The 15,500-nt window shown below is 39.4% G+C and overlaps 1 protein-coding gene across 4 annotated transcripts in view; it reads left to right on the top strand.

Moving 5' to 3' along the window:
- ZFAT (zinc finger and AT-hook domain containing) overlaps nt 1-15,500 on the top strand; it is a 127,028-nt gene that overhangs the window by 56,521 nt on the left and 55,007 nt on the right. For all 4 annotated transcript variants that reach the window (XM_027684561.1, XM_027684563.1, XM_027684560.1 and 1 more), the window contains 2 exons: nt 4,329-4,589; nt 15,168-15,341. In XM_027684561.1, the coding sequence (XP_027540362.1) occupies nt 4,329-4,589; nt 15,168-15,341 (435 nt within the window). The remainder of the gene's footprint in view (nt 1-4,328; nt 4,590-15,167; nt 15,342-15,500) is intronic.

The following is a 15,500-nucleotide window of genomic DNA, read 5'->3' as shown; positions in this document are numbered from 1 at the left end:
AACAGAAATTAGACATATATAGGTTTTAAGAAAATAACTTTACAAATCTAATTATGTAAAATATAACATTCATATGTTAAGTTACCTTTCTGATTATTCTTGGTGAATACTTTTATTTATCTGATATACTCATGTGGTGCCACCTTTTTCAGATTATGTAGCCCAACTCTTTTCCATCTGCTGTCAGTGAGGATATCAAGGTAGATTACTTTCACATAGATTTCAAATTGTATTCTAGGCATACTTCAGCAATTCTCCTTTCCCATCACACAGATTGATTGGAGAAGAGGGTTCTGAAGTCCCATTCAATTATTTTCTATGTTCTGTTTAAAAAAAGTAGGGTTTTCTACAGTTGAATATAGGAATTAGGAAGAGTTCTTTCAAGGCGTTAATTTTTCCCTCCTGTTATGGAATCTGCAGCAGCTAAAAAGTTTATAGTGTACAATTTTTTGTCAGTGAACCACTCTGTAGTAATTCAGTATTGACACTGAAAGGAGAAATAATTGATGAATGACAGTCTTAGAAATTACAATTTCCTTTTAGTACTTGGTGACTAATAGATGAACATCTTTTTGTCTTTCGAAAGCCCAGTGTCTCTTTCAAGTATTGGTAAATGCTGTAGCTATTCCACAGTTGGTATAGATGAGTGAATGCTGAGTTGCTAATGGAACTCTTTGTTCTGCCCGAGTAATAAATTAATGTTTTTTTAAGTACTGTGGACAAGTAAAGTGCTAGGCAAGTAATCTGTGTTTATTACTCTAATGTTACTTTATTGACAGTGCTCTGTGCTGGATTTTGTTTAGTCATGCCACTTTCCCATTGTTAAGTCGTGATCTATTTAGAGTTGATTTGTCCTAAACATTTTGGTAGGACGGTGTTAGAATTTTGTTATTAAGTGGGACCAAGGGTACCAGGCAGATGTTGCTGTTACACAACAGTGCATAGGTCACATTTTGTCCAGCGCTGGAGTGTGACATCTTTGCTTGGGAAATGACAGGTATTTACTGGGAACTGTAGTCACTCACACTCCAGTTTTCTGTAGGGCTTCCTTTCATAACTTTTCATGATGATCTCCATTTCCTTCAAAGTGCTTCTGAAAACTCTCCTCTTTTTTTGCTTCTAGTTAGTCAGATTGGCGAAGATTTGGGGGACAGCATCAATGGCCCTGGCTTAATCTATTCATAATGTTCCTTAATGATCCATTTCCTGATGGATCACTGTTTGGTTTAGGCTATATCTGCATTATGGGATACATGCTCTGTCAGTTATGAAACCTTGAAGAAAGCTACAGTCTGCGTATCATAATTTCCTCCGAGGAGTTTGTCTGATTAAAGTCACTTAAAACCATGGCATGTGCATCAGCCTCATCCTTGCTTGAACACAGGACACAACCAGAGCAGACACTGACTCGAGGGATAAGAGATGTTCTATGTTCTGGGTGCTGTGATACAGAGACAGAACAGTAACAGGATAATGCTGTGGATGAGATGTATTTGTATGACACCTTGTGCAGAAGATTCTGAATACTGTTGTGATGAATAAGCTTTTTACACTGACATCTGAGGAAGGGCTCATGATGTTGCATAATGCATTGACCTGCTAAGATTTGCTCAGGATATTTAAGTGAACACCTGCACTTGTGACTTCTGACGAAGTTATTGTATTAAATAGATTGATTTGGAGAAGCTTATGTGAATAATTCCTATGAAGGAACAGTACAAAAATAGACATATAGTTTATTTCATTATTTTCTTTTTGAAGTGCCTTTTTTATGTCTTTGAGTACATAATTATACAGCACAGCACAGAATGTCTTCCCTGAATATTGCCATTGCTCATCCAATACCAGTCAGCATAAAGTTTGGTGTCAGTGAGTCTGTAATGAGTGTAAAATCCCCAGAAACAACTAATTTGTTCTTGAGGGAACAGGATCTTACTTTAAAATCTTTTTAATGACCAATTTAAGGCTTCTATTTCTGAGTAAGCATCCTTGAAATAAGCGTTAGGCTTTTTTTCATTATTTATTTAATACACTGCTTTATTTTTAACAGTTAAGCAGATTCTTTTTTCTAGCAAGTGATGTTTGATTAACTTGGTTATATGCTGGCAGATGAATGACAATGTGCTACTATTAAATTACTGTGTGTTGTTAATCTTAGGTGGTGCTTTGAGCTGGAATTATATAATGCAGTGTTAAGGACTCACTGGGGCCAAGCTGGATAGAGAGGCACCTGGAATTTATGGTCATGTGCATCATTAAAAATTTAATTCTGGCTAGCTCAAAGTATCTTGTGATATATTTTATCCTGGAAAGAGGAAACCAAGGAGCAGGGAAAAGAAAGGACTGTGATAAGCCTCAGAAGTTCTGGTGATGTGTATCAGTGGCCCGTATGAGCCCCCCTGTTCCTGTGTTTGTTGCTGCCTTGCACTTGCCACCAAACCCACTTAAATGTTTGGGAACTGCTGTAAATTCTTCTACTGGTGGGCACATTTACAAACATTTGTAAAATTTGCACATCCTTTATATATTTGCCACACCATTAGTAGTTACAGTGATAAGAACTGCAATTTTTGTAAGCCATAGCAGAGGATCTACCACTGGCCTTCTGAAGTAGTACTTTTCACATTTCCACCTGCATGCAAGATTTTGTTTCAATTTCTGTCTCAATGTTAAAGTGCTGCTCTGTTTTTCATGAAGTTTACATTAAAATGGTCAGGAAGAACCATGTCTTTGACCTGGTTTTTCTTCATTTCTTTTGTTGGGTAGTCTGATGATTGCATTGTAAAAGAATGAAAGGAATATCATACACAGAGAATATGGTAGTTGCATTCACTCTTCCAGTCATGGGATATAATTATTTTACAGCAACCTGAGCAGTACCCACATCTGTTTTCCTCATGTTGGATACATTAGCAAAGTGTGACCTTTTGTCAGGTTGACGTGAAGATAATTATTGTTTGTTGGCTTGTTTTAATTTTATGTTAATTTCTTCAACTCCAGGCACCAAATACTGGTTACTGTGATCAATGGATATCAAAATAACATGAATGGTAGCAAAGAGAAGTTTTGAGAACACTGAAATCACCCTTTTCTTTTTGGCTGATAATTGACAAACTACTTTTGCGGAGTAGCACAAAAGTTCAGGGCACTGATGGAGAGTTGCAAAAACTTATGGGGAAAGGGTTGGTTTTTTTTTCTATTCATAGTGAGGGTTTTGGTGTTTTTATTACATTTATTTAAGCAGACAGGTACTCAATCATTCCTATAAGAAGACAGAATGCTTTCTTTTTCATTGATAGTAATTACATGATTAACTCAAGTCTCTGAATGTGGGGTTTTGCTTGCCTGGTATACTTAGGGAAATGCTCAACAGATTATGAATAAGATGCTGCTCCCACCTCCTGTTCTCCTACGTCATCCTCCCTTAAGGTGCCTTGGGGTCATTTATTTTTCCATATGCTCTAAATCAGCCAATTCAATAAGGTCTTTTAGCACCTGGACTTGAAAATTATTTGTGGTTTATTTTGTTTCTTTTTTTAATATTCTTTCTTTTTGTGATTTTTCAGACTTTTACACTACCAATCTCAATTTGTCAGAATCTGTGATTCTACAGCAGTGATAAGAGAAATGTTAAGCAGGAAATACAGTTTATATTGTCAGGCACTTCTGTGCACTGCATCTTGTCGATTTAATCAATATTTCCTCTACAGAAATATGGAAATGTAAAATTATATTAGGAGTTGTGAATGACTTCTGATTTTAATTAAAGAAACATTTTTTGCATGACCTCTGGAATTTATTTGTGACCAACAATTTTTTTTGCCAGCTTTTGCATAGAAAGTGCTAACAATAAAAAACCACAGGAAATATTAGGGAGTAATTGTTCAATATATTAAATGGACAATAAACTTTTGCTTTTAAAATATGAATTATTTTTCTCTGATTGCATCTCAAGACAAATAATTTCTGATTTAAATTAACAGGCTTTTTGTAGAGTGTCAGAACACAATAAAACAACTTTGTAGAATACATGTGCTGCTACACTTACACAACAGTCTAGAAGAGCTCTTGCAGTGTAATTTATGTAAAACTGTGGCACTTTGACATCTGCTGATCTCAATAACACAAACATTATTGCTTTGCAGCCACTAGAAATGCCAACAAGTACCACTACTTGAAATAAATTTGTATGAAGCTAACCTTTTTTTAAGCTTTCGGGATAGAGTCTCTCAAACTTCATTTCGTGTACCTGTTTTTCAAAAATTAGAGGGATATTAGCTAATTAGCTGTAGAATTTAATTATAGCTTCCTTCAACTTTCTTCTCTAGAGCTTCTTGTAGCGAAGAGGAAAAGGGGCAGACCTAAAGGGTCTACTAAGAAGTTCTGTGTGGATGAAGATGTGACAGAAAACAACCCTGTTCCAAGCGAAGAAACTCCCCCTGGAACAGAAGAGAGCCCAGAACTGTCTGAAGTCTCACCAGGCAGCTTGGAATGTAGGAAATGCAATCGGAAGTTCTCCAACACACGTCAGCTGACTAAACATATCTGCATTATTGTCTTAAATGAAGGAGAGGAAGAAGGAGATGGAGGTAAGAAAATGGTGAACAAAAATATCTGAAGCATTTGTGGAACAGTGTGTTCCCACTGTGAGACCTGATTTATAATCCCCGGTGTTGGGTTTTAAATGGAATGGAGTTGTCTGTTTCTTGTAACACAGAAAGCATGTTGAAGCAAAACTGAGCATAGAGTCAGACAAAGTTTTTCTTTTTCAAAATAGTTAAAACGTTTATTGCACTAATGATGGTCTTAAAACTCCTTGAAATGCTTGTTTTGCATTAGCAACTGTTCTGTTTCTCACAAAGAGTGTTGCAGTTTTTCAGTGAGAAAGGCCACACAGGTAAGTATCACACATAGGTGAGGAAGGATGATCCTGTACAGGTGTTTCTGTCCTGTGACTTGGGAAACCTTAATTCTGTTCTGTTCTTTTGACACATTTAGAGTCTGCTTTTCTGAATGGCTTGTTTTATTGTATAAAAAATAATGCCAAACTCACCTCTTCTTTTTTACAAAACTTTATGTAAATGACTGTCCTTGGCATATAAGAGTTCATTGTTTAAATTCAGCTTTAGGATTGAGTTGAATATATCCAGCTTCTCAAAGTTTTCGAGTAGAACAGAGCACAATAGAGTATTTTCAGTCGGGAGGAACCTACAATGACCATGTAGTCCAACTGCCTGACTAGTTCAGGGCTGATTAACAGTTAAAGCATATTGTTAAGTACATTGCTAAATATTTCTTAAAGATTGACAGGCTTGGGGTATCAACCAATCTAAAAAGCCTGTTGAAAAAGACAGCAGTGAATATTCATTTAGAATAGAATAGTTGGAAGGGACTATTGGTCATCTAGTCCAGCTGCCTATTTAACTTGGCTAGAAGGTGAATGTCACATTCATACAAAGCAATGACCATGTCCAAATTGTCTATGTAAGTTTTGTGTTTCTGTTAAAATTCACTTTTTGCCTTAGCCACAGTTGCTCAGTGTGATATCCTGTTGATTCTACTTGCAAACAAAATTTGCCATTGATTTTTTTCCAGCTTTCTTATACCCTTTTGTGTCCAGTCTGTCATTATGATACACAACTGGTATGACTATTTTACTTTCAGTAAAATATGGAGAGTTTAACTTTTGTGGCAAAGCCTAATTAAAATAAGTTTAGAATATGTTGACAGGGCAGAGAAACTCTTGCTTTGATAAAGGGCCTGGTTATATTTTACTATCATCAGTGGTAGGATTTTTCAGCTGTCCATAGTGACTGTTACTTCAGCTGTCTCACCTCTGACATCCCAAGTGTCCGTGCCCTTTACTGTTTGTATGTGCTAGGTCCAGTGTTCACATTTGCATTATTTTGGCAATGTTGCCTTTTCTAATGTCCTTTTAAAAGTACAAACTAAATTGCTTATCCTTTTTCTTCTTTGTAAAGAAAATAGCCTCAGTTTTGGGCAGATGAAACATCTTTTGTTTATTCTCTGGTAAAAGCAAACCAATCGAGCAATTAAGTCATTCATGAGCAGCAAAGGGGTTCCAGTTGTTGGTGAGCTAGAAAGTCTCCTGTCCAAAGCCTTCTATCGACACTCCCCCAACTTAGTGTCATCTGCCAATTTGCTAATGATAGACTCGATCCCCTCATCCAGATCATCATTAAAGATATTAAGCAGGACTGGGCCCAACACTGATTCCTGGGGACACCACTAGTGACTGGGCCCGGCCCTGCAGCCAGTTCTTAGCACAGCACAGAGTGCCCCTGTCCAAGCCATGGGCTGCCAGCTTTTTCAGGAGGATGTTGTGGGATACCGTGTCAAAGGCTTTGCTGAAGTCCAGGTAGACACATCCACAGCCTTCCTCTCATCCACCAGGTGCGTCACCTGCTCATAAAAGCAGATCAGGTTGTTCAGGCAACCTACCTTTCCTAAACCCGTGCTGGCTGGGCACGTTCCCGTGTTCATCCTGTAGATGCTGTGTGATGGCACTTAGGATGATCTGCTCCATGACCTTGCCAGGTGCTGAGGTCAGACTGACGGACCTGTAGTTTCCCATATCCTCCCTCCATTCTTATGGATGGGTGTTACATTGGCCAACTTCCAGTCATCTGGGACCTCCCCAGTTAGCCAGGACTGATGGTAAATGGAGAGTGGCTTGGCAAGCTCTTCCTCCAGCTCCCTCAGAACTGAGCACAGAGTCAAAGGTGCACCACCCAGTGCCAAGTACAGGGGGATGGTCACTACCCTGGTCCTTCTGGCCACACGATTGCTGATACACCCCACGTGCCATTGGCCTTCTTGCCCACCTGGGCACAAACTACCTCATGTTCAGCTGCTGTCAACCAGCACCCCCAGGTCCTTTTCCAATGGGCAGTTTTCCAGCTACTCTGCCCCAGCCTATAGCACTAGCTGAGGTGGTTGTGACCCATGGGCTAACTGAACCTCATACAGTTGGCCTCGACCCATCTGCAGATCCTTCTGCAGAGCCCTCCTGGTTTGTACCATGGCATGAATTTATTTTTTTTCTGTTTTGTTTTTTTCTGTTCTTAATGATTCCTCAGATTAGGTTGAGTTTCCTGACTACTGCTTACTATTGAATTTATGTTTTCAGGAAAGTATTTAGCAAGACAAATCTTTCCTGTGTTGTAAGAGTCAATTTAGAGCCCATTATTCTATCAGTAAAGCTGTTTTCTTTATGTGCCTTTCTTAGCATTTATTGTCACTGCAGGTGGGAGCCTGTTCCAAATTAGCACTGCTCTGCACATATACGTGTTTATGCACTGGGTTTTCTAAGCTGTGGTTATATTTAGCAAAGATCAAGTAAGGAGTTTTGGAAAGCCTGTCCCAGCTCTGGGGCCCCCAGCACTGGAAGGACACAAGCCTGTCCAGAGGAGGCCACCAAGTTGATTAGAGGGATGGAGCACTTCTCCTATTAGGAAAGGCTGAAAGAATTGGGATTGTTCAGCCTGGAAAAGAGAAGGCTTCAGGGTGACCTCATTACAGCCTTCCAGTACTTGAAGGGACCCTACAAGAAAGATGGAGAGGGACTTTTTACAAGAGCATGTAGTGACAGGACAAGGGGGAATGGCTTTAAACTGAAAGAGAGTAGATTTAGATTAGATATTAGGAGGAAATTATTGTGAGGTGGTGAGGCACTGGAACAGATTGCCCAGGGAAGTTGTAGCTGCCCCATCCCTGGAAGTGTTCAAGAACAGGTAGGATGGGGCTTGGAGCAACCTGGTCTAGTGAAAGGTGTCCTTGCCAGCGGGGTTGGAACGAGATGATCTTTAAGGTCCCTTCCAACCCAAACCATTCCATGATTCTGTGATACACAGATGATGGTGTTACTGTCTCAGTACACAGTGCTGCAAGTTTTACACCAGTTATTTATTTTGTGTGTGTGTTTTTATCTCTGTATAATGTTCAGTAAATATTTTGGTTGCTTGGTTGCGTGATGTGATTGATACCAACATTTTCAAGAGTAAACTATCCCTGACAGAAAAACTTTTTGAAATCACACTTATTTTGCTGTACATAAAAAAAACCCAACCTGAAACTTCTAATTTGGTGAGATTCCACTGTTGCTGAAGTTCTTAGAGCTGGATGGAGAGTTTTACTGAAGGCCTGTGAATCTTCCAGAGTTGCAGTACCTGCTCTCACATTTCAGACACTGTAGTTCAGAGCAGATGGCTAAAAATCACAAGGAGTTTGGGCCATAGGTTCTTCTTTAGTCTTTGACATGTTACATAATACATTCAGATTGTTTTTTATTTCCCCTTTTATCCATGTCTTTCTAACTCGAAGTTAATTTTCAAATGCTTCTGGGATTTTTCTATAGTTTGTTTTTTTTACTACTTTCTCATATTTTTCATTTCTTACAAAACTTAGCACTATATGGACATTTGATTAATAATGAGTATGTTTTCATTTTCACTGTGTCTGGCTGCAATGGAGTTAATTTCCTTTTGTAGCAGCTCATATGATGCAGTGTTTTATATTTGTGACCAAAATAATGTTTTAGCTATTGATAAAATATGCTAAACATACAAATATTGAAAAGATATTTATTTAAATTCTATGTGATATTCTTTACTGAGAGAAACATAATATGTGTTTTGAGCTGAAACTCAAATATTCATAAAGGTTTCCAAGTAATAAAATGTTTTGCTATCTTCTATAGGTCTTCAAGGAAAGTGTTGAAATCCGTAACATAATGGACATTTATAATTGAAATGAATAAATCGGTATAAAATTCTATTGAAACTGAAGTGTGTATTGGTCAGAGGAATATTTGAAAGACACAACAGGTCTCTGATGTTCTTTGCTTCTGTGATTAGTGATCCACATTGACCTCTCAAGAGATCAGTATCTCGATGATAGTTCTCCCACTCTTTCAGGAGTCACCAGGCCTTACTGGTTGCTGATGTCCTCCAGGCATCTAATTTGATGCTGATGATTGCCTTCACTTTGTGGGCTCATTCACTAAAACAGCAAAAAAAGAAAAAAAAAGAAAAAAAAAGTGACTTAATTTTTTTGCAAATGTGGTGGGTTGACCCTGGTTGGACTCTGGGTGCTCAGGTGCCCAGTGAAACCACTCTGTCACTCCTCTCCCTCAGCTGGACTGGGTAGAGATCACTCACCAGTTACCATCACAGGCCAAACAGACACAATCAGGGGAAATCAGTTTATTATCACTTGAATCAGAGCAGGATAATGAGTAATGAAACCAAATCTTAAAGCACCTTTGCCCTATCCCTCCCTTCTTCCTGAGCTCAATTTCACTCTTCCCCCTCAGTGATGCAGGAGGATGGGGAATGGGGGCTGTGGTCAGTTCATCACATGTTGTCTCTGCTCCTGCTTCCTCCGGAGGGGAAGGACTCCTCACACTCTTCTCCAGCGTGGGGTCCCTCCCATGGGAGCTAGTCCTTCATGAACTGCTCCAGCATGGGTCCCCCATGGGGTCACAAGTCCTGCTCCAGCCTGGGCTCCTGTCTCCACAGGTCCATGGGTCCTACAGGGAGCCTGCTGCAGTGTGGACTTTGCACAAGGTCACAGCTTCCTTCAGGCTCCCCCCTGGTGTGGAGTCCTCCATTGTGGAGTCGTTCAGGGGCTGCAGATGGATCTATGCCTTCCCCTGTCCCCACCCCAGGCCTCCATGGGCTGCAGAGGCACAGCTGCCTCACCATGGTCTGCATCACAGGCTGCAGGGAAATCTCTGCTCCAGTGCCTGGAGCACCTCTTGTCCCTCCTTCTTCACTGTAGAGTTTTTTCTCTGACATTTTCTCAGTCTTCTTTCCAATGACAATAGCACAGTTGGTATTTTTTTCCCCTTCTTAAACAAGGTAAGGTGAGGGAGGTGGTGGATTCACTGTCTCTGGAGGTTTTTAAGATGAGACTGGATGTGGCACTTAGTGCCATGGTCTGGGAACCACAGCGGTGTTGAATCAAGGGTTGGACTTGATGATCTCAGAGTCCCTTCCAACCTGGCTGATTCTATGATTCTATGATCATTGATGGGCTTGGGAAGGCTCTGGCAGCTTCTCACAGAAGCCACACCTGTAGCCCCCCTGCCATCAAAACCTGGCCACACAAACCCAATACAGCACAGAATTAAAAAATGTTGTACTTACAAATCCCCCATGTACAGGCTTAGTAAATGTATTTTTTTTAAAGAGGGCTTGTTTCCCTAAGCAAGTTGCTCTGATGTAAGCTGAGCTGTTTGTACACCTGTTTGTTTCTTTTTGGTTAAACCAAGTTAACAGTTCTGGCTAATGATTTGGATCTGGCTGGCTGGTGGTACTACCATCCAGTGTTTTGTCCTAAGACAAAACTACAAGAGTTGAGGTTCTTCCTGAACAGCCACAGGTCTTCACTGTGTCTGCTTCCAGCCAGAAAACAGACCTGCTTCAGCTTCCAGCGCTGCATTGGGGTGGATTTGGGGATTTTGACTGTTGTTTGATTGGCTCAGTTTCCCAACAACTTCCTCTAAGCTCACTTGTTTTGAGAGATAGACAGCAGGTAATTATTTTAACCACCATCCCTCTCCCACACTGCAGCATACCTGAATCTCTGTCAAGTTGTAAGGACACTGAGGGGCTGGGGAGTAGAATTTGGGTGGAAGACACAGCACTGGACAGAGTCCCTTCTCTGGAGTAAACCATTCATTCATGCTGAATTAGGAGCCTAAGTAATTCTTAAAGATGTCACTTTTGGCCTTGGTTTAAAATGTTTTTGCCATCAGCTGGGTTCTGATTTAAATTAATTCTTCCTGCAAGTAGTATATCTTTCTCTGCAGGAGAAACAATTGCCTATGTTAATTTTAAATGGCCAGTTCATCTTTTTTCCAAGCTGCTCTCTTCCTGCTATGAAATATTAGCGCTTTTTAGGGGATAAGAAATAGTAACTTGAGTGAAGAGTAGTTTAAAAACATGCCAGTTAAGGATGTGTAGCTGTGCTCCTGAAGTGTCACACATCCGATTACAAATGCCCAGATCAGTCCCTTCAGTTAACAACTCCAGCAGAATCCTGGGACAGATTGGAAGGGACTCTGAAAGCACTGATTAATTCAGAGTTGACAGTGGCTTTACCAATCAACAGAAACATGACCATTTCTTAAATGTGTTAGAAGGCGCAGGCACAGCGTTGTATTTCTTGCACAAACACAAGCAGGCGTTTGAAACTGCTGTCGCTGGGGAGGGGAGGTCACTTCATCCATCTGTTACATCCAGGTGCCAGCTGACAAAGTGCTAAGCTGACTGCTTAGCAAGGGAGATGCACAGTGAGACAGTTTGTTTAAACAAACCTGTTCAGGAGCAAGTGAAGGCCCTAACAGCCTGGAGAAACTGGGCTTAGCTATTCAAGTGGCATATACTCTATTTTCTCCTAAATTATCTTAAAATCACTTATGAGTGTTTTTTTTTTATACAGCTGAATTGTCCTAGTTGTGAGGGACAAAACACTTACTTTTGACACTCTAATCCACAATACTAACACTGAAGGAATTTTTTCCAGGAAGACTAAATGCTAAATTCCAGGAACTAAATGCTGTTGAGATGACCCCATACTCTAGAAAGGCCATTTGAGTCCTGTGGTCAAAGTTGAAGCTCTTATTTTCCATTAAAACATACTTTTGTTTCCCTCTCAATTCCTTCCTAAAGCACACCATCCAGTTCAGGATTTTTTGGTGTAGGAAGAGTTCAGGAACAAAGCAGCTGTCATTGAGTGTTAAGATTTTTATTGATTTGGTGGGAGGTGTTGGTTTGGGGGATTTTTAAGTTTCTTTCGGGTTACACACAGAATATGAAATAGTTCTGTTTGTAGCAAAAAGTATTGGCAACATGTGCATCCCAGCTCTTTTTCAACAGATTGTTTCTGAAAGATGTTTGTTCCTCTCAGAAAGGGGAAGAATGGGGCTACTGCTATCATCATCAGTTTAGTGAATAAATTTTAATAGTTAAGTATTAGAATTCAAGCACTCTGTAGAGAGGAGACTATTTTTTTTGTGAGGGTGAGAATGTTCTTACAGATATTCAGCACTAGTTGAAGGTGTTCAGCAAATCAGTTCTGTTTTCTCATTTGCCTGTTTTTCCCCAATATATGTGTGGCATTTTTTGGTGTTACCTGAGTTTGCACGGCACTCACTACCTTCCTCACACTTTTGCTCACAGTGAATGTAGACCTTCTGTTAGGGGCTGGATGTTCTCAGCTCATATTGAGATGGAAGTTGAGATTCAATCCTTTGTGAATTACTTACCAGATATGGGTTTCTTAGGAAAATATTTTCCCATGGCCATAATCTTAATTATTAGTGCTTATCATACATGTACAAGGTTTCTGTGCATATGACACAGCAACACTTTGGCAGAGAAATGTTTTTATGTTGCAATTCTGTATGTTATTTTTAAGTCTTTTTAAATAGCATTTTTGGAGTTCTGTTTTGAAAACAAGGAGATATAATCAGCTGTATTTATTGTAACGCGTCTCTTCCACAGCCTTTACCCTTGGTTGGACTGAAGGAAGTAGCAAACTTGATCTGCCTGACAGAGGCACATAAGGAGAGAAAAGCACCATGAAACATTTCTTAGCTTGGTCCTGTGGTCATAGTTATTCACAAGTATGGATCACAAATTCAAGTCTGTGGTTCGTCCTTCTTTTTAGTAGAATTCCAGTATTCAAAATTAACAATTACAGTTTGACATGAAAAGCATGAAATGGCAAAGTTTTATTGTTTGGTTTCAGGCACTTTATTTCCTCATTAAACTGATTAACTCTTACTTTTTAATGGTTAGAAAGGAGGATTTAGGAGCAGGGTGCTTGGATTCTATTCATATGACTACTAGGCATTACATGATCCCAAGCAAAGTGGAGAAAATTCTGTTGTCCTCATCACAGCTTTTATTCCAATCTACGGTTCTGAATTTCTTTTAGCTAAAACATGTTTTGTCCACAGTTATATGAAATCTTTTTTTTTCTTTTTTTTTTCCCTAATGCTAGCACTAACTCTTACTGCCCACTGAACGAAAACAGATTAATTAACCCAATTACTTTTTGTATTTGTTGTTTAACAGTAGGTGAAGTAGCCTCAGGGGAACATAATTCAATAAGCAGCTTACATTATTTGTGTCTTCTGATACTTTATGAGAAGACTTTCTTCTGTTGGTAGCCTGGTCCTGTGGAAGAATTTGTTATGATTCATTTTCTTGTTGATAATAATCTAACAGAGGCTGTTTCATGAAGAAAATGTGGAAAAATGTGTTTGTTTCATAGAATCATTAAGGTTGGAAAAGACCTCTAAGATGGAGTCCAACTGTTTCCTTTCACCTCTACTCATCACACCAAAAGGAACCACTACACAAGCAGTTTCTGGTTCAAACTGCTGGAATTTTCTGGAATTTTTCTTTGTATTCAAATATCCCTTTCAGGTATTGCAGAGAAACCTCAGTGTTAGAATTACATGGTTTCAGTAGCAATGAATAATTTACACCTGCATTAGGGAGTTAAATGGGGACATTACAAGACTCTTTATATATAAAGCAGCAATATTTTCCAAAATCATAGAAGTCTACAGAGAAAAAGGTAGTTGAGAAGAGGCTTAGATCAAGGAATTTATCTAATGAAATTGAAGAAATCATTAGAGCAGGCACTGAAAAGCTGGGGGCTCTCCAGGCAGAGAAGCTGGAAGCTGGGACATTGCTAACATGACTCCGTAGAAATGGGACTGGCTAACTGTGTTTGAATTCAGTTTGCTTTGTGGTTGTTCCTCATTCTGGGGATTGTAAATATGAATTTCAGATTTATGGATTAGCATCATGTCATTTCCAGTTGTCGGTGTTGACATTTCTGCCTAAGGACGCCTGAGAAAGCTAAACTTGTTCCTGCACACCTTGTTTCCTTCTGGCTTTGTGTCCCTATCACAGTAGAACACTTACAGCACATTATGGATATAGATGGAATAACTTACTCTGGAGATTGAGTCAACTGATTTAGATTCAGGGGGAAAAAAAAAGAAAAATTCACTGGGTTTATTTATCATTTTCTTCCGTCAGTTTCTCCTTATTCATTACATTCCTTATTCTGGCACATTTGTATAGTACCTTAATTTGCCAACTTTTTCTCTAGCATGCATTTTCTACCACTTCATCTAATATAAGAAATTTTATTGGCATAAACTTAGAGTTTTTATCTTTGTGCACGTTTTGTTTTTGTTGTTGTTTGTTTTTTGTTTGTTTGTTTGTTTTTTTTAAGAATTTCAGAATTTCAAATTGCTCATTTGCTTTAAGGGAGAAATAGCTTCAAGGAATAATTCAGCTGATTACTGATTATTCATTCTTATTTCACATGAGTGTTTTGTATAGAGTCATAGACTCACAGAATCATAGAATCAACCAGGTTGGAAAAGACCTCCAAGATCATCAAGTCCAACCCTTGATCAAACACTGCTGTGGTTACCAGACCATGACACTGATGCCATATCCAGTCTCATCTTAAAAACCTCCAGGGACGGTGAATCCACCACCTCCCTGGGCAGCCCATTCCAATGTCTGATTACCCTCTCTGGAAAGAATTTCTTCCTAATATCCAACCTAAACCTCCCCTGGCACAGCTTAAGACCATGTCCTCTTGTCTTACTGATAGCTGCCTGGGAGAAGAGACCAACCCCCACCTGGCTACAACCTCCTGTCAGGTAGTTGTGCAGAGTGATGAGGTCTCCCCTGAGACTCCTCTTTTCCAGGCTGAACAACCTCAGCTCCTTCAGCCTCTCCTCATAGGACTTGTGCTCCAGTCCCTTCACCAGCCTTGTTGCTCTTCTCTGGACCTGCTCCAGCACCTCAATATCCTTCCTGAACTGAGGGGCTGTGAAATAATTTGGAAACACAAATATTTCTGAGAATCCATTTTTAAAATATTGATTTTTTTCTCTTTTTTTTTTTTTGTGTAAGTATCACACTAGTTTTATTAAATAGAGGGAAAAAACTTCCCCTTTAGGCATCATGCAGCGCATCTTGTTTTGATAATGTCTGTCTTCCTATGGTAGCATTAGTTTCCTTCTCGTTCTTGTAGTGTCAGTGACTGTGTCGCCTGCATTCCTTTTGTACATAGTTACCTTCTTTTTGATGTTTACTCTTCAGGTAATGATTCTGACGTTGACCTTGACAGGAAGGAAGATGAGCGAGAAAAAACTCCAAAGAGGCCCAGAGTTCAGAAAGCAGAGAAAACCCCATCAACTAAGGAGACTGAACAGGTTCCAGGAGCTAAAAATCCTATTATAAGTGTGGTTTTGACAGCCCATGAAGCTATTCCAGGTAATCAAAATCACCAATTATATAATAATTTTTTTTAAACCATGCTGACACTGTATAAAACAGTCACTGGTCTGAGACCAGACTGTTTGGGATATTTATGATGTGAAAAATATGTACTGTTATTTGATTATCATATACAGAGTCTCTACCTCGGACATT

This window comes from Neopelma chrysocephalum, unplaced genomic scaffold (genome assembly GCF_003984885.1).
Source record: "Neopelma chrysocephalum unplaced genomic scaffold, ASM398488v2 Primary Assembly neopelma1_66, whole genome shotgun sequence".
Classification (NCBI taxonomy): Eukaryota; Metazoa; Chordata; class Aves; order Passeriformes; family Pipridae; genus Neopelma; species Neopelma chrysocephalum.
The sequence above is the reverse complement of the archived record's forward strand: the minus strand, read 5'-3'. Positions and strand labels throughout refer to the sequence as shown.